The 19,186-nt window shown below is 46.4% G+C and overlaps 1 protein-coding gene across 1 annotated transcript in view; it reads left to right on the top strand.

Moving 5' to 3' along the window:
• The first annotated feature begins 2,825 nt into the window (after positions 1–2,825).
• The window catches only part of LOC131885070 (midnolin homolog), a 28,670-nt gene continuing 12,309 nt past the window's right edge, over positions 2,826–19,186 (top strand). Inside the window, exons 1-3 of the mRNA XM_059232995.1 lie at positions 2,826–4,377; positions 5,183–5,270; positions 11,638–11,694. Of these exons, the coding sequence (XP_059088978.1) occupies positions 4,064–4,377; positions 5,183–5,270; positions 11,638–11,694 (459 nt within the window). The 5' untranslated portion in view covers positions 2,826–4,063. The remainder of the gene's footprint in view (positions 4,378–5,182; positions 5,271–11,637; positions 11,695–19,186) is intronic.

Raw genomic sequence — 19,186 nt, 5'->3', positions numbered from 1 at the left:
CTTTTCAATTCCGTGGCTAAGATATTCAAGGCAAAGAACTATCAACTGAAATATATTGTATTTATCTGATCTGATTAAAACCTGGTCATACGAAGATCACAACGGATCGGTCACACTGCTTCATTTGTCTCACTTGCACCAATTCTCACGCCTAATTCAATTTACCATTTGAGCTTTATTTGGCAAATTATTCACCATTTCTGACCAGGCGAGGCTCACTCCTCCTACCTTAGCATTCATCGATCAAAAAATGTGCAACGTCACCAATTTATTATAATTTTGTTTCTTAATGTATATATCAGATGCACGTTTGTGACTGAATGGATGGCCTTAACTGAATATCGTAAACGCAATCAAATGACAATTCTATATATTTCAGGGGAGCTATTATGGATGAATGATACTGTTCCATTTACCCGCCATATGCCTTTTTGGCTGTTTTCAAATCGTTCTTACCACCCACAATCATTATTTTGGGCTTATGTTACATTCATCCCGTTGCTTATTTGCAAGATTGTTTTCTACTTTTAGCAACTATTTTAGGTTTTAGATTGTTATTTATCTTAATGATCATTCATTCAAGCAGATATTGGCGGTTAAAATGTCGTTTTTTCAAACCACATTTTCATTGAACCCATTTCATGTCTTTTGTCAAGGGTGCTACTCCCAACTTGCACATTAACGCGAGATGCAGCCTTCAAGTTCCAAAATTTATCCTACAACGTAACTCTCTTGCATTTGGTCAGGTCCTGAGTGCGACGGGAAAAATGCCGAAGCGTTCCACCCCAATTGAACCACGAGGACACAGAAAGAATGGAGGGAACCCGAGACAGAGAGCAAGAGCGAGAGAGGGAGAGAAAGAGAGTGGGTGGAGGGGGGCTCCTCCGATCCTCAAATGGCCCCTAGACGCCCTTTTCTCTCGTCTTATCTTAATGATCTGATTAGTCATTGCTCCAAAATCTCGTGTCTATGGGATCTCGTTCCCGCTCTCGTGGGCGGAAGCTCGTCTTCTTGGATCCGGCCTGTGGAGGCTGTGCCCATCTCCCAGTCTCATCGTCACCTCTTGTTGGTTGGTATTGAGGCAGAAATACCCTGTATCTATCCATCGCCCACGGGAAGAAGTCATGTGTATCAATAAAGCGGGCGCAGCGCCTGGCCTCACGAATTGTCGAAGAGTCGTTCCAAATCTCACGCACTCACTCAAATGCAAACGGAGTGCGAGGTGGGTCTCCATAGATCATGTCGCTGAGACGTGAAAGGCTCCCACTCTTCGTTTCGTGGGTCTGTGAAGAAGGACAAGACCAGACCGAACCAACCGCAGGCCAACGAACCGTACTCTCTCACGTTGCAGGTCACTAATCGAAGGAGCCCTTCTTTCTTCCCACCTCAGCAAAGCCGGCTTTTTCTCGGGGAGATTCTCCCAAGATGTGTGGTGCATTCAGAGGGGAAAGAAGAAAAGCATTACTACTTGCGACTACTGTACTTCTTCCACCACTTGTGTACGCTCAGCCTCGCCTCGTCATCCTCTATGAGTCTTGAGTGACGCTTGTTAAGCGACCAGCGACCTTCGTTGCTTCGTTCCTTCGTTCCTTCTTCTTTGGGTGGTTCGTTCGTGCGTTGGTCCGCGATCCGTTCCACGAGAGCCCATCATCTGTGTTCTTACATTCTTGCATCAGACTTGCCAAGCAGGAGAGTGAGCCTCTTTTTGTTGGTACCATCCTGGGTTTCGTGGCGGCTGACAAGCTAGTTGCAAGCTAAGCATGTTAGTCAATGCACTTGAATGGGCCATCGTTCGCGGAACTCCAATCCAGGCCTGTCAGCGACTCGGGTGAATAAACGACTCATACAGTTACCCTCAATGTCAGTGAAAGGCGATAAAGTTGATGTGCTAATGAAGTACCGTAGACTCCGTTGTACGTACTTGGGTGACGAGGAAATTGTTCCATGCCCTCCTGTCAATCTTAGCAACAGAAATAAAGCTTCCTCAAAATAACTTCCTCGTGGGTGACTTCGAGGAGGCCACCAGGGTTCGTGCTTTTTCTTTTAAACGGATCGAGGACGGTCGCCGAGGTCCTGGTTTTGTTTTTGTTAACGAAAGTTTCTAAGCCGAGGGTGGAGATCGAACGGGAGCGGATCTCCAAATGTACCCTGTTATTCACATCACTCCAGGATTTGTTCCCATTTTCCCAGTTGTTCTTGATTCGTCTGGCGGAGCCTGGCCTCGCACTGGCTTTTTGCCTCCCCCGCTATCCATCTCTTTGTGTGGTGGTTGGGAAATCAAGGTGCCCCCGAAATTGCTCCCACGCTGGTGTTTCTTTGTTTGGTTCGTTTTGGACCGGCTTCAGGACTTCGTCAAGGCTTGATTCGAGGCCGTAAGCCGGGAAGTGAGGACCCACGAGAGAGTAGAGGGAACATCTCTTCGATCTCTCTTGTTTACGTTGGCTCTCCTCTGCTCCAGCTTACTCACTGCCTCTTGTCCGTCAAGCTCGTTTGGGCCGGGTTCAGCTAGCGAGAGACCTACTTTGCCTCGATCCTTCCCCCCCCCCCCCCTTTCCCCCCCCGCACACCCCCACACACCACGGTCTCTCGGATTCGCTTGTTTGTGCCTCTCATGCGTGTGGGCGGGTGCACGAGTGGGTGGTTAGATGGGTGCGGGGATCTGTCTAGTAAGTAGTGTTGAAGTATGAGTGTTCCCGTGTTCACGTACGTCATGGTTATGGGCCTGCCTCTGAACTGGCCAAGACTTCATGCCAACAACTGGTCCCGGCTCACATCCACATTCGTGCTCGATAGCGGTATGGAGGATGGCGTCGCAAACGAGGGGCCTCGCTGTGCGCACATTCAAGCCACTCCAGACCCCTAAGATCCCCTTGTATGTCGCCTGAAAGAGTGACTGAGTCAACTGAGTCAGAGAGTGAGTGGAAGAGAAGGTAGCTGAACAAGTTGCCTCATTGCCCGAAAGAACGAAGCAAAGAACGCGAGGAAGAGGGTCACCGCATACAAAATAACAACGACATCCTCGACAACGAGGAGGAGGAGGACGGCGACAACGAAGCCCGAAGAAGACAACTCCAGAGAATAAGGAACAACATCAAGGGAGACCGTCAGTACGTTGGACCTGGCTGCGGTTGCGAGAGCTTTTGCGTTCACGGCTTGTGAAGCAACGGAGAGAGGCTTGCTTGGATCGAGACCGAGAAGAACAAGCTCAAGAAGGCAAGAGAGACAAGAGAGACAAGAGAGACTCCTCAGTGAGGGAGACGGACGGACGGACGGACGGACGGAGAGGGAGAAAGAGAGAAAGAGAGAAAGAGAGAAAAAGAGAGAGGAGAAAAGAGAGATTGCCAAGCCCGACGTCGTCGTCGACTGGATGGATCTTCAACACTCGGATTCAACTCACCGTTAGTTTCATTCACGTGTCAGCGAAGTAAGAGGTGAAATCTCGGTGTTGGTAGTTGTTTGCCGATTCGACAACAACTACTCCATCCCGGGATTTTCTTGCACTTCCATGACTTGAGTGATTCAGGGCTTGTTTCTCCAGAGCAAAAGTGTTGATCACTTTTGTTCGCTACCTTGTAACTTTTGCCTCTCCGTGTTCCCTTTTCTCGTGAAACTCATTCATCCCCGTGTGTGCATTGACGGTCAAGAGAGGCTGGAATTATCAGTGATTATTATTCTCTCAGGACCGTGTGTGGGATTCCTATATTCCTTGTGTCATACTTAAGTCGAGTGCCCATTGTTCCACTTCGCAACTGGATCAGGCCGCTACCGTCAATCAGTATCCAAGGAGATCTGTCCAAGTTCAATCGGGTCGATTGACATTCCCACCAAATACTAGTAGATTCGTTCCCGACCGACACTTTCGCCCCTTGACCGACAGTCGACATTCTCGCCTAATTGATCTATTGGCTGGCTGCCTGGATTCGCAAAAAAAAAAAAATCTTAACTGTGCCTTCAGCTCCGCTTTGTGCTACTTATCAACCCTAGATTGTTCACTGAGACGAAAAAGTGAAACTCTCTTCACACGTTGAGCAAGCTGAAGCTTTGTTCTGGCGAACACTCTAGCATGACGGACAAAGAAACCAATTCGGAACAGACCAAACCAGCCACGGCTACGTCCACCACGAAAATGTCTCAACCCGTGAGTGGAGCAGCTTCGTCGCCTCCCAATTCATCGACCACCACGCCCCCCAGTTATCCCTTGCCCAATCTGGGCGTACTGACCAATCCGGACTTGATTGCCGTCACCATTGCCCCGTTCACGGGTGGTCCTTTCACCATGGCCGTCAACCGAAATGACACCATTGAAGAGCTGAAAAAGACTGTGGCTAAGAAGCTTAAAGTATTGAAGGATCGCATCTGTCTACTCTATAGAGAAAGGTGAGTAACAGCAGTCTTCAATGACACTCTTATCTTTGGTTCCTCGTTTTTACCAATCTGATACCGGGTCCGGGGTCTTTGAGTATTTGTTCGATGAAGATTCCCCCTCCCCAGTTATCCCCCTTTAAGCCTCTTTGGAACATGACTGACTGACTACTGAAGGGAGGAAAGAGGGCGGGGGGGGGATCGTTTCGTTCTCTAAGTAGTGGCATAAGACGGCACAATGTGCCAGATGAGGACTGAGCTAGGAGCAACAAAGCAACCAATCTGCCGTAGCTGGCACTCCGTCTTTGGTTCTCTCTCTCTCTTTCTCTCACGCTTTCTTTCCCTTAGGTTCTCTTTCTCTTGGTTACCACCCCTTGTTGGCTTTGGACCCCTTTCATCTACTACTACTACTACTTCTACTCCAACCCAAGCTTAAGAACCCAGCCGAAAAGAGAACTCGAGCAATGACTCGGGTCTTTTGGCACTTTTGCCATAACCACGGCCTGGGAGTCCACCCAGGCCGTGGAGAACTACAACAATGCAATCATGAATTACCCTTAAGGAAACCTAAACTTGGCTTCTGCCCCATCAGGGACCATCAACTATCTGACATGGGGACCTAAAGGCAAACCTTATCATAGGATCGACGAGGATCCCACACCACCTCCTTGACGGAAGCGCTATCACTTTGGTCACCTTAGATCAGATAGGCCCTTCCCCCCTATCCTATCATATGGCCCAAGGAATCCTGCCAGCATCGCCCTCTGACAAACCCCCAATCTAGCGGATATGTTTTTCAATTCTATATTCTCCGTTCCAGGCAACTCTCCGAAGGGACCTTGGCGGATAATGCCCTCGTGGAAGGAAGCCGTATTACTCTCCTGCCCCGTGCCGAAACGGGACTCTTGGTAAGAAACTCCTTTGCCGACTTCCAACTTCTTGAACCGATAGTAAAAAAGCAAACTGATTTGCATGATTGACCGGACACGGAATAAGTCCAGGAAAGCTTGGGACTATGAGGTCGTTTGCCCACCGGTTGGTGTCATTTTATGACCGATGATGATCTAATTTCCCTTTTTTATGACCTAATGACGCGAGGTCCTGTCCTAACCAGACAGTCATTCAGTCATTGCGCGATAGAGAGAGCAGGGTTCTAATCAGTGAATGTGCGCGCCAAGTTTCTCAAAATATTGCGTGGAGCCACCTTTTGTGCATGTGTGTGAAAATTTGAAGTTCAATGGACTACCATGGTTTATGCGATGTGCGAGTGTCATGCTCTTTGCATTGTATTCCCATATCAAAATGTCAGACTTCCAAACCTATTGAGACAGAAATTTTCCGTGGTGCTCATGTTCACCAGTCGTTGTCTCCAGGTTCCCATTTTGTGGACCTACAAATCCACGTCCAATCATACACTTCGATCAAGCTAATTGTGACAGTCGTTGGTTCCTTTTGATATGCGCCAAATCGCAGGCCCATTAGGAGCTTCTGTATGTCCGCTGTACGTATGTACGTACGTACTTCTGTAGATGGCAGTATGGTCGAGTATGTTCACTGGAACTGTTATTGTACTACTGTTGATGATCTGCATGATTTAAAGGGTAGACTTACGTAAGAGGGCTTCGGCTTTTGGAAGTACCTGTAAAGCCTGTCTACACGATGGACTTCCCCGGCCTCAGACGAGTGTAGTATAGTACCCCAACTGCCCAACTACCAACATTTTCATGATGAGGATGATGCACAAGACTGGCTAGCTATGAACGATACCACTCGCCAAACAATCTCAAGCGAAACGGGGGCGATGGCAATCAAGTGCGATTGTTATTGTTCGCTCTCATTTCTTTGATTCTTCATCTTGAAGCTCAGCTCTTCTTTACTTTGAGGGAGAATGGAACCAACAGAGGCAGAGAGAGAGAGAGAGGGAGGAAAAGACAGATTCTCTGATGTCGTGTGCATGGAGAAGGAAGGCTTGGTGGTCTATAGTCTCAGCTGATGGCTTTGGCCTAGACTGGATAATCATGATGATGATGATGATGATGCTGGTGGTGGTGGTTGGTAGTTGGTCGTGGTTTGTTATGTCGGTCTGGCCACTGGCTTCTCCTTCTTCTTACCTCTTGGCTTGTGGTGAAGGTGGCCTAGAACTACTTCGAACCAGCAGCTCTCTACCTGTACTCACGAACCCACGAACCTACAAGGTGAAGAGCAAGAGAGAAGATAGCTGGATGGATAGATGGATGGCAGAGAACGATCATCATGGTTTGACGGGGGTGCAACAACCCGAAAAGCGTTTGCTTGGTCTCCCAACCAACGACTTAACCCACCAACCTACCAAGCAACCAGCCCACCAAATCGCTGTCTTTTGAAACAAGATTGATGACCAAAGTCTAGGGTGGAGAAAGAGAGAGAGAGAGACAGAGAGAGACAGAAAGAGAGCGAGACAAGCGAGGGTGCAAATAATGCATCTTGCAACCCGCCCTCAAGTCAAAGAATCCTCAACACCCCTCTAAGCAATGTCTCCTTCAAGTCCACCACAGGAGGATGATCATGGACGATCTCTTTTGTGGGACCAGACTTGGAAAGGAAACAACATTCCTTGGCACCCGATCCCCTTGTGCCTGACCTGAATATTCAGGACAACTCGGTTGCCATTCCGAGCGTTCTGGACGCTCACCACTCTGTACATATAGCGGTTTACATTGCTTTGCTGCTTTACATCGGATGACATGACGAGCTTTTCACGGACGAACAAAGCACCACCGTGTCACCCACAGCTACTTAAGCACAGTAGTAGATAGCGAGTCCAAGTCCATGTTCGAGCTTCGTGTTGTCTCGTCCCTTGATTCTGGATGTTCCACTTGACGTTCGGCACGCAATGGTGATTGGCCAATGATTGTTTGTCAAGTTTGGTAGTTTAAATTACCAAGATATGGACATTGGCCCCTCTATTCTTGTGCCCACGAACAACCAATGTGTGATGTAATCTGGCAGGTTTTTAAAATGAATGTGGATGAGGGGGCGATTGAGTGCATTCGTAACTCCCAAACACTTTGCCTCGTAAACAGTACGGAATAGTGTACGTACGTAGGTACTACATACGTATACCCTACACGGTGTGAGTTCCTTTTGAGTATGCTAGCTAGTCAAGACTGGATGGTAGCTGTTACCGAGTCTGGAAGTAGGTTGGAGAGCTTGCCAATATATGTAGTAATCTCGTTATGGCACGAATTATAGAGTGCCATCTGAATATGCTTGACAAGCATTGCCCATTAATGACGTAATGAAATGCCCCGACTCAAGCTCATATCCAAGTGTAATCCACTTGAGCCAACTGAATGAACCTTGACTACTACAGTACTACGTGCTACGGGCTACGTACAGTAGTACATACGTACGTTCGTACGACATTGGGTCGAGAGACTTGGTGGGAATTGGAGATATGTTTATGAAAGTCCTTCTATTCGGAATAGCATCAAAGAACGGATATCCTCATTTTCCTGCTCATACCAGAGCCTCTTCTGGCATGAACTGATTGCGGTCGACCTACTGTCGAGGGGATAGCGAGTGGTTTGCCATGCTACCACTGGTTGGGAGTGGTCTGGCTTCTCTCATCTCAACAGACTAATCAAAAGACCATATTAAGCTGACGAGAAAAATATGCCACCTAGAGGGCCGAGAGAGAAATTCCTTCCACCATCATCCATTTGTAGTCAACATAGCTGGAAACCTCTCCTTTCCTCGAGTGACAGTCCACGGATCCAATACCAAAGAGAAACCGAAGACATAATAATAATAACAACAACAACAACAACGACATCAAGGGGGTTTCAATAACACCCGAAATTGGATGGATGGACCCGAGTGGTAAACTAGACCAGTGGTTTGTGTGTTTTGTTGGTCCATTTAGTCTCGATAAAGGCTAATCAAACAGGACAATAGGCTATCATGATGATTCATGGACAATCTTTTCCACACACAAAAGGACATTTTCCAAATTGTTCGTTAGAGAGCCAACTTTAATCGCAATATGGCTCGACTCTCTCTCTCTCTCTCTCTCTCTCTCTGATTTGATGAGCGAGTGAGCGAGTGAGTGGGAGAGAAGGAATGAAAGAAAGGGAAAGAAAAAACTGGAGTCCCCATTTAAGCGCAGATGAATGACAGTGACCGTGGTCTCTCCTCACTTTCTCACGCCCGACTCGGTCCCTGGTGCAAAAATTCACATTCACCTTGTTTTTCTATCGCCCGACCATCAAGCTCAAAGCAGGGATTTTGGCCCAGGGACCGACTCCAGGTCCTGTATACTGTATGTATATACTGCATGCTATTCGATTACCCAGAGACTTGAACGCATCTCATAACCACCATCCAACCATTCGTCTGGGTGGGGGGATGGTTTTTTTGCTTCACTCGCCCCCCTCTGTTGCTCAATGAATCCCCGAGATTTATCGAGCTATTTAGGACGGGAATTCAGTTAGGCTGTTTTTTTGTGTGTCCCGTTTCTTCTTGTTCTATTATGGGTGGTGACTGAGGGATCAAAATCCGTTGGTGAGGAGAAGGCCAGAATTAGGGACTTACTAGTATAGTCCGTACGGTAGTTGCTCAAGAACCGCCCCGTTCTTGGAGGGAAAGTTCGAGAGATGCGATGTTATTTCTGATTAACCTTTTCGCTCATCCCCACCTTTTAACATTTGTGCACATTTCTACTGAGCACTTCGGCTTTGAAGTTGGAAGTGATCATCTCATCTTCAGTGGTATGTACGTGTGTAAGTGAGTAAGAGAGAGTCTGTCACTTCTTCCTCGCTTTGTACGAAAATGTCAGTAAAGTTCAAGTCGACGGACGAACTGTATTCAAAGCATGATTCAGCAATCGGGCTCGTCATTGGATCATTCGTCGCAATGAGTCAAGTGAGCAGATCATACGAGTACATTGATTCCACCTTTCGTGTGCAGACAGACATGAGCTCGGCTAGGCATTCGAGATGTGGGTAGTTGGGTGCCTTTTATGGTCGCATTATTCAATGCTCAAGTAGCATAGTGTTTCATGGTAAACCATCCACCTGGCTGCGCTCTCATCGCCAAGAAAGGTCATTTTACATTGAATACAAGTGATATTTCTGTGCCATTCTTCTGGCTTTGCGTTCTCTTCTTCCACCACTTTGTTGTGGGAAGAATGCAATGCTTGGGGTTTTGTTCTTTCGAAAAGGGCATTGACTTGGCCACCCGACCAACTTGAAAATGGCGCTGCTCCTCACGGCATTATATTAGTGCGTATGATTCGTTTCGAGTACCGAAGTCCAAGGTGTGAACGTACCGTAGTTACTATTCACCATGTTAGTTCCTTCGATGATTGGCTTAGGATTGCCATCGAATTCTACCGTGGAATGGTTTAGATTTGGTTAATAAGCTGGCTTGCATTCACTTGACGTTGGCAAATATGACTTCTCAAACACTCAAAGCCCTCCAGTCAGTCATGGGATCAATGACTTCGAGCTCGAGCCTCTTGACGAGTCAGTCAGTCTTACGTCCAATTCTCAGTTAGTATTTCTCACTGGATCTGACTTGTCCGACCGTACCATGGCAGCTTCAACAGCTGCTGTTGCTTGGAGTGGTTCTTGTTGCCTGTTTAGCATCAACCAGCCAAGCAAGTAAGCCAGCAACCAACCCACCAACCAACCCACCAACCACCACAATCACCACCAATACCACTAGAATCCTCACCTTTGGCTTGAAACGGGCTTGTCTTCATCATCACATCACCTCTTTGCCCAGAGCCTAACCACAGAACAGTCAGATTAGAGACCTGTCTGATTGGATTTTTGGGTTTGAGCAGCTTTGAACCATCGGCATGGCTCCTCGACCCTCTTCCATAGCTGCTCTGTACATACCAACGTCAATGTTCGTCAGTGTTATTATCACGATCATCTTCGTCCTCTGAAGAAGAGACGAGATTGACTGGTTCCCCAAAAGTGAAGACGCCTTGCTTCAGTCGGCCACAGAAATTGAGATGACTTTAAGGTTTCGACGGGAAATAATTGACGAAAAAAAGACGAGTTTTTTTAGGGACCTGTCGACATCTCGGGCCGAAGACCTTTCAATTGAGCCGGTTTATTGGCCCCAGACGCGAACTGACCGTGACATTTGGGGAAGATTTGTTCAAGAAAAAAAAGAGCCCCCCTGGAATTGTCGTTTACTAACGAACGTCTGTTTTGAAGTCTACCCAACAGAATTATTGGAGCTTCAAATTGAGAACCGGATACCCTATGACTTGATGACGTCGTCACGTTTCCCGAGCCGTGTTTTGATTGCTTTCTTCAAGACTTCTCGTTTCTCGTTTCGCCAAGCCAAGCTCAAAAGAGCCCTTGATCAATCATCCAACGTGGGCGCGTTCCCTGTCATAATGTACTCTTTTTTTATGCAATACTCAAGTTAATCCTTTGAACTAGAAAATTGGAGGCAATAAACAAGAAGAAAACGTGGGCTGGGAACTGAATACATACAAAACACAATGGAAGGAAGGAAGAGCTCTCCTCCGTCTTTTTCTCGATCCCCTGTGCTTGTCTACCCAACGAGGATATATATTGGCCTGTCAAACATATGGAGGGAGAAACTTGTGGGTAAAAAGCCTCAGATTTGAGAATTTATTCCCAAATCCGATGCTCACATTTACACTGCATGAGACCGCTCAGGTTTTGTTCCAATTGGAACAACACCCCCCCAAATCTAAGAGACCGAAAGAGGGACGGAAGGAAGAAAGAAAGAAAGGAAGAATGAATAGGAAAATCGAATAAGAAGGGACTGAAATTGTATTGGATATGCCATAGATCCCATATGCATGAATTGGTTGTCGTCCCATAAGTGCACGTTCCTTGCTCCTAGTCCTTGGTCTAGTTCCACCCCACGAGAATTGAATTCCAATATTTTCAAGCATGACTCTGTCGCTAATAAAGGGTAAGGCCCCCAATATTTTGACAATACGTTGGTTATCACGTGGGACAACCAATTTGGAAGTTCATAGCTATTCTGCACAGGCAAGTCTCAAGGGTGTACTTTGAATCCATAAGAGTGCCTCTCTTCTACCAACGCAACATTTAATATTTAGTATTCAATTTGGCGTTGAAAATTGAAATGGCCGTTTCACACTTGTGTCCCCTCGTTTACATTTTCTTCTCTCAAGTATTTAAGTGCATTGTGAAAAACGACTTTTGGCGATATTATAGCCGTTAGTCGTAAATTGATCTGTGTACTAATTCATGTGTTTTCTCTCTTTCGTTTTTCCAGGCCCAGAAGCCCGAACAGAGTGTCATGCAGGCATTGGAAAGTTTAAGCGACAGCCAGGTACAGTCCGATAACAACAATTGAACAATTCTCAAATCTTCAGGTTTCCAGTTGAATTCGTTTTGCTGAGTACAACATCCTCGTCTTCAACGAGAAACTAACGAGAGACTAGGATGTTCCGGCCCTGATTTTGGCCACCTTTTAAGGAACTCTGTCATACGATCTGAGTTCCTCGAGCTTGCAAGAGGAATATTTTGCATTATGTACAAGAAGAAGGGCTTAGATGAAGGAGGTGAAGAAGATAGAGGAAGAGCTGATCTTGTAATGATTTGGGACAGATTTAGCTGGAAGAAAAAGATCACCTGCCCAAGACTTAAATGTCGAGTTTTACTCTGGTGTTTATATGAAGTTGGTATTTTCTTTTGCTTCTGTGTGTGCGTGTGAGTGCGTGCGCGTGAGATCTCAACAGATTGAAGTCACTATTACAGTACAAGAGCTAGCTGATCTACAGTACAGTATGTTCAACTACTACAAATACTACGTCGTCTTGAAGAGGAAAAGTGGAGCCAACAACAAGAAGACGCTTCTTCTCAACCTTGATATTTCACTATTTACAAGTCCTGACATTTTCGGGCTTGGGAGCTTTGAGCTAGTAACACTGGATTTGGGCGCTTGAGTCTCTCACAAAAAAACCTGGAGCCAAAAATCTTCTTCTCAGTGGAGGAAGTGAGCGACTAATACAGTGTTACCAACGATTCGCTTGCCTCCAAAATTGAACTTCAATTGAATTTGGAATCCCTTCCGAGAACCACAAGCCAAAAACAGTTATCATATGTACTACGCTCAGCAACAATCATCTTGATCATTGGCAACGGCAAAATACCGACAACTTTCCTTTTTTTCTGGTCCAGTCTGATTTTTTTTGCCAATTACGAAACGGTTAGAAGGGCTTTTTTTGGGTGGGGGGGGGCTCTCTCCCATCTCTTTTTTTGGGGCTCGACCAGGAAAACGACCAAAAGGGGGAATATATATCTTGGCCTGGCAGAGACATTAAGGTAGAGGGGCTTTGGCAAGCTGAGACTACCAACCATATAAACAATCCCTCCTCGAATGCATTTCTTCCACGGCACTCAGTCCTCCATGAGGATTAGACCACCACACGAAAGGTGCCCAAGATCCACTCTTCAGCTATGTACGAGCTTTTAGTACCCTCTTTTATGTACATATTCCGGGGGAGCACCATCACCACCACTGGATCAGTGAAGCCCTGCCTCGAAAATGGAACCGCCAACCTTGGCGGGCTACTTTCTAGAGAGCTACATGGGGTCATGCGCCACTTCATGTGAGCCTTCAAGGTAGAGGGACGTTTGTTTCTCTTGGGGAAGGCCTCAAGTCTCCTGTCTCGAGTTCTGGCATTTGCGTTTTGATGTATGAGATTGAGTCCATGAGGCTGAGAAATGGAACGTTTTGTGAGGAGATACACGCTCTTGACACTGATTTACGATCCAGAAATGAACGCCGTGTATTGGTTATCCAATGTTCCAAGTACGTGTACAACCACGTCAGTTATATGCTGTAGTATCGTAATGTAATACAACGTTTGGGCTTGCTCGAAGCCTTGAAGGCTGTGATGAGGCTTTCTTTTCTCTCATTCATGGGTATGCCACATTCATCATAATCCCGGATTTGGAACTGCTCATCTCCCCATTAGCGATAGATGTTGCATGGAGAGAACTGCCACATGGCGAGGCGAAGGATGCAAGCACATAACATCCTGCTCCCAAGCTTTGTAAGCCAATCAGTTGATCCCTGACGTTGAAACGACCCTCTCTCTGATTCGTAATCTTGACCGATGTCTCAAATTTCATCAAGGTCGTGTTTGAGGATGGATTGTTCGTACTTGACAGACCCACCCACCCACTCACTACTGATATCGGAGTCTCTGATTTCAACAATCATCTTGAATTCAAGGCCAATCCTCAAAGTACACATCATCCCACTCGTCCAACCCTCCTTGTGTGTGGTGTGTGGATGATGCAAGATTTAAAACAATACAAATTGTTCATCAAATCTCAGGCTAATTTCTGTAAGTCAGCATGGCCTATACAAAGATTATATGGGAGCCCAACGTGCTAGTTTGAATTAGAGGCTATTCTCTTCGTTGCAGGCATAACTATCTGTTGTTTTTACTTGATTTGGTTAATCCTCAATCTACCATTTCCGTCTCGAATGGCAGTAATCCAATTTGCTTTTATTAAAAGAGCCTTTTAGCATTGCCCTCATTGTTTTGTTCTGCGTTGAAAATGGGATTGTTTTCTTCGTCTTCGGCTCCTAGCTTCATCCAACTCAGGATGGGATGTCGGAAATCTCGCAAATTCATTGAAGAAGATGGCCTGGAACGGGTCCGGAATGATCCAACCCGGCTCATTCTGCGAGTGTCATCAAAATTCCTCCCCATTCCATGTGGGCAATCTAGCATCAAGTCTTGAAACGAGCCGAGGTGCATTCCAACTGGGGATGGGCAAGACTGGCAGCCCCGACAATGGTGGTCTTGGAATGCCAAGTATCAGTAGTAGGAGGACTCATTCACTATTCCGCACGATTTTCCAATTTGGCATCACTTGATGAAATTGAGGCAAGGAACCTCCCCGGCGTCCTTTCCTCCCTCCCTGTCTCAATGACTCTCTCCGCTCCCTCAATCCCTATTTCCATTAAAGCGATCTTGGTTCTTTTCCCATTGGCCAGCATTTTATCATACTCATTTTCAAGGCTTGAGCAATCGGCCTCTTCCCTCCTTTTTAAGGGATTTTTTGCCCCTTGTTCCACCGTTCCACCATTTTGAGAGGATCTTTTTAGGAGAGACGTCTATGATGGATCTTGTCGGTGAGAACAAGTGGGAGGAGGACGAGAAGACCGAAAAGGGCGAAATGAATTTTCACTCTTGACTTAATTCCCTCCGCTCATTTCTCTTGAGACCCAAAACCCAACACTCTTTCCATCTCAATAGTTCCTCGATCCACTTTGGGTCTTTCCCAGCTCATTGAAGGTAGTGGCGAAAATCATCTGAAAACTTTTTCCCCAAAGGTGAACGGGAATAAGTGAATGAAATAGAGAGTAAGGAAGAAGCGTTGGGGCAGAGCATTGCTCAAGAAACCAGAAACCACCAGGTCCCTTCAGTAACATCATCAGGAAAAGAGTTTCTCCTCTCCTCATTTGGATATGCGCACGAAATCGTGAGCAATGGAGAAATGAGCGTCTACACCACCCGAGACCCCTCTGAATGTCATTGTGGATCCGTCTTTGGCAGCGCACCCAACTTTTAGATCTAATCCAATTCTCCCGGCCTACCAACCATAGGAGCCAGGAAAGAGTAGTGCTACAGTGGTTAGCTGTCCAAAATAAGGGGTCCTTTCAAGACGTAATACGGTTTGTCTGGCCTGGATGTACTGTAGCACATATCTGAACCTTCCAAAGGCTATTGGCGAGCATACAACCATGCCCCTACCCTCTTTCCACCCTCTTTCCTCTCCCCTGCTCCCTCTTCTTTTTTCTTCCTCCTTTCTTTCATTGGTTCCTTCTTTCTCTTCTTGGCTTGATCTTAGTAGGACGAATAGTAAGTACGGTTGTTCTTCAGCGCTACCCTCCTCAAATCCTCATTGTGCGATCATTCCTTCATTCCTAAACATGAAAGACCTCATCAAGAGGATATATTTGGAGGGGAAGAAAATCGTCTCTGTAGTCTCATATTCTCTTCCTCATCAATGTGATTCATTCCACCTCGTTTGCCTTGACCTAGAATTTCTCCACGTCACCTCAAATCGCTTCAAAGCTGTAAGCGGTCCCATCCAGACCTGTATTGGCACATGGGTGTACGTGTACTTACTGTGTATCTAGGTACTCCATACGTACTGGTAAGAGTGAATCGGTTCTATTTGAGTCAGTAGCCGGGCATTATTCCTCTTTCAACTTACTCACAGCCCCTCAGGTAGATTTTCTGTCTGAACTCTCATGCACAGCGAATTACGAAGTGCGATGGAGGTTTCCTTTGTCTATGAATGTTCTCACCAATCTCTCCAAAACCGGTCGTCAAGTTGGTCTCCATTGAGAAAGAGCTCGCCAACTCAGCCCCTTACCCTCTGTCAGCTGATATGAGAGTGGCAAAAGCTAGAAGCTCTCTCGCCTTACTCAGGAAACGAGGTGGACGAGGCCTGCCCCCCCCTCTCCCCGGCTTTACCTCACCTGTGCTGCATATTCCTGTGGCAAATGACGGTGTTGCCATGTTGCCATGTATTGTGAACTATTTGAGACCTCTCCAAGCTGGGAAGAACTCAAAACTGGTCTGGTCGACAGATTGGTTCTCTATTTAATGGACCTAATGATGAGAGTGGATGTAGCTGAGTGTGACTACCCAGAGTCCCCCTCCACATACTAGATAATATGTAGAGAGACACAGGACGGGAAGCATTGCCCCTACCCTTGGTGGGAGCCCTGTGTATCTGAGTTCAAATGCAGACATCCAGACAGGGGCCAATAAGGCTAGAGGGCTGAAATGATAGTTGAGCTTGTATAGGGTTGGTTATTGTAATTTCAGGTGACTCCCTTCCCATTTTAAGATTGGAGACGAGTTCAATGAGCTGAACTTTATGAAAGAATAAAAACCCGGTTCACGTCGTCGCACCTTTATAAAAGGAGAGTTGAATTAATAAGTGGTGTGACCTTTCAACGTCAATGCTTGAGGATTTGATCCATAACAAAAACGCTTCGTTCTCACCATCTGCCATTTTGATTGAGCTTGGATTGGCCTGATTAGAGGCGATTTCACTCCCCTTTATGCTTGATGTAATGAAATGTGATGCCAGATTGTAGCAGTCTCTTAAAACTGTGCTTTGGGAGAAGAGAGATGACGACATAAGGCAAGCCTCTCCAGAATGTCCCAAATCTTCCGAAGGTCTGGTGAGAAAGTGAGGAAAATATGTTCTCCGCTTTGGCTTTAAATGCGTCGGGCAAAGAACTGTACACTTTATAGACGACAATGACTAGGGAAGAAGAAGAAGAAGCATTTTGGTTGTTTGCGGTCTTTAGCCTTTGCATGCCCAAAACATCTATCCCATCCGTTCATCCTTGGTGGTCATGGCATAGCCAAAATTTGTGGCCGTTTCAGGCCTAATTGAATCAAGATGAGACTCATTGCATTCTTGGCCAAGGGTTGCCGCAGTTGAAAAATGGACCATAAAAACTCTCTCTGTTGGGCGACTCCTTGAATAGCCTAACTAGTTTAAGGGGGCATGTCTTCTGTTGTGGTTGTGGTGGTAGAGACTTTTTCTGTAATTAGATCATTTTGAGGAGGACGGCTGGGCTTTGTCACCCCACTCCAACAGCGTGTGAAAATGCTTTCTCAAATAGAAGCATTGTTCTATTGGCCAAACCCCAGATTATTTTATTTATGTTTTCATTTTTTTCTCAATGAAGCCGGAAATCTCTCCAGAATCAGTCAGAGGAAGAATGAGAAGCCATGCACCAATCTAGTTCTCGCCAAGTGTGTCATTCGCGAGAATCTTGTCAAGAACCTCTTGTTCTGCCTCCTTCTGCTCCTCTTCTGCTTCTTCTTCTTCTTCTTCATAGTTCTGAGCTCTGTTCTGGTCTTATCTAAGACAATTCAAGCGTGGCTTGTTGAACAAAAGCAGTTGGGAACATGAAGTGAATGTCAAGAAAACTCTCCAACCACTACGAACACCACTATCTTCCTTTCGGCTTTCCGGAATGCCCGGATAAAACATTCTTCCTCCCCTTGGATATGGCTCTCATGCAATTCTTAGATTGCTTGAATGAAACACCACAACATCCCAGAAGCATGAGAGATCAACCAACAACCGCCTACTGGGTGTATGAGCACCAGAACTACTAAGAAATACAACCAACTTGTAACCATAGAGACAGAGGGCTATTGTGTTATCTCGAGGATCAATTTTGTCAGTGGTGCACACGACTTCCCTTCCACCGAGTGCTCAAGACCTGCCGTAGATGCTCGAGTTAGAGCGAGGACAAGAGCACTTGGAACGATTGAAAACTTTTCCAATTTCAAACTGGATCGCTCTAATTGGGCTTCAGCTTTCTTCTTGGCAGTCCCCAAAGGTACAAGAGAGAGAGAGAGGGGGGAATTACGACCATGATAAATGAACCATACAACTGCTGTATACCTCAATGTGTGTAGTGCCTTCTATTTGGGCAGTAAATAATCGTAGAGAGGGATCCCGGCACTAATAGCATAGGGTGAGTAGATAATGTGTGGCATGTGCAAGGAGACACAGTGGATCTCAAGTAAGTACTAGTGGCAGGTGGCAAACCAGGGTGGTTCCTCCCCACTCTCAAGTCTCAACCTATACTTACAGTACGTTTTAGATTATTGGCTCACACAGCGTTGTTCAAGGCACTTCATGAACGAACAAAAACACATCTGGACATCGCCTTTTTGGAAAGAGAGGTGCACGAGTAGACGTATGTATTTTTGTGTCCTTCAGTCTTCAAAGTCGCTTTGTAGTTGGCTTTTGACCTACAATATATGGCTAGCTAGTCACCTTCATGCCAAGCCGTCGTTTAATATGGCATCGTGGGGGAAACTAGGACATGCGAAGGAGCATAAATCTTATGCACATACAGCCCCGCGAGACTAGATTAACAGGGTTGTGGCATTTCTACTTACGCATAGTATTACCTAAGTACGAGGATTCGTTTGAACATGCAAGGAGTAGTTCAATATAGTGTCAGTCGAAGAACTTGAAATGGCTTCAGGCAAGCTCTCCACCATATGAGGGCAGAAGAACCGCAAAACGATTTCCATAGCTTGCTGTCTTGCTTTCTTCAACCCGTGGATACATGCAGTACGTAGTGTACGTACTTACGTACATACTCCTTACTAACAACGGTAAGATAGACGGCTTCCAGGCGTTCGTGGTTTCGTATTTTTTCCAAGAACCCTGTTTTGTTTGAGCTTGAGCTCAAACGAGTGTGTGGCTCAAGGCGATGTAGGAGACATTCGCCAAGGAATTAGGCCAACTTAGCTCCTCAACAAAGAGATGAAAAACTTCGCCACGTTTGTGGAGGGTGCAACGGATTCCCTTGCCCAGTTGTTGAGCTCAGATTTCAAGCAAGTGGACCTTCTTTTTCTCCCCCGGGGCCCATAAGGGGTGGTTTTGGAAGCTCTCTCTCTGTACGGAGCAACCTTGAAGGTGCTGAGGCTAATAAATTGGACGAAATGACGTTTCCACCGAGGGTGTCCCCGCTCAGGGAAGAAAATCTGTTGCTTCCCCTGTGGCTTGGATATGGTTGGTCGGTTGGCTGGTTGGTTGGTTGGTTGGTTGGTGGGCCAAGCAAACTTTGTTGTAATGAAAGGAAGATCCTCTTCCTCCATTACTCCAGGGTCCAATTACTGGACCGTTGAACTGCGCCATGAAATTTCCGCTCTCTCGCCTCGCAAAGCCTTCTATCTCGTCCATACACGCTTGGCCGTGGTTAGAAAGGGTCGGAAGAAGGCTTCGGGCCTGAGTAGTTCGTT

This window comes from Tigriopus californicus, chromosome 8 (assembly GCF_007210705.1).
Source record: "Tigriopus californicus strain San Diego chromosome 8, Tcal_SD_v2.1, whole genome shotgun sequence".
Lineage (NCBI taxonomy): Eukaryota > Metazoa > Arthropoda > Copepoda > Harpacticoida > Harpacticidae > Tigriopus > Tigriopus californicus.
Note: the sequence above shows the minus strand (reverse complement) of the source record. Positions and strands in the feature narration are given on the sequence as shown.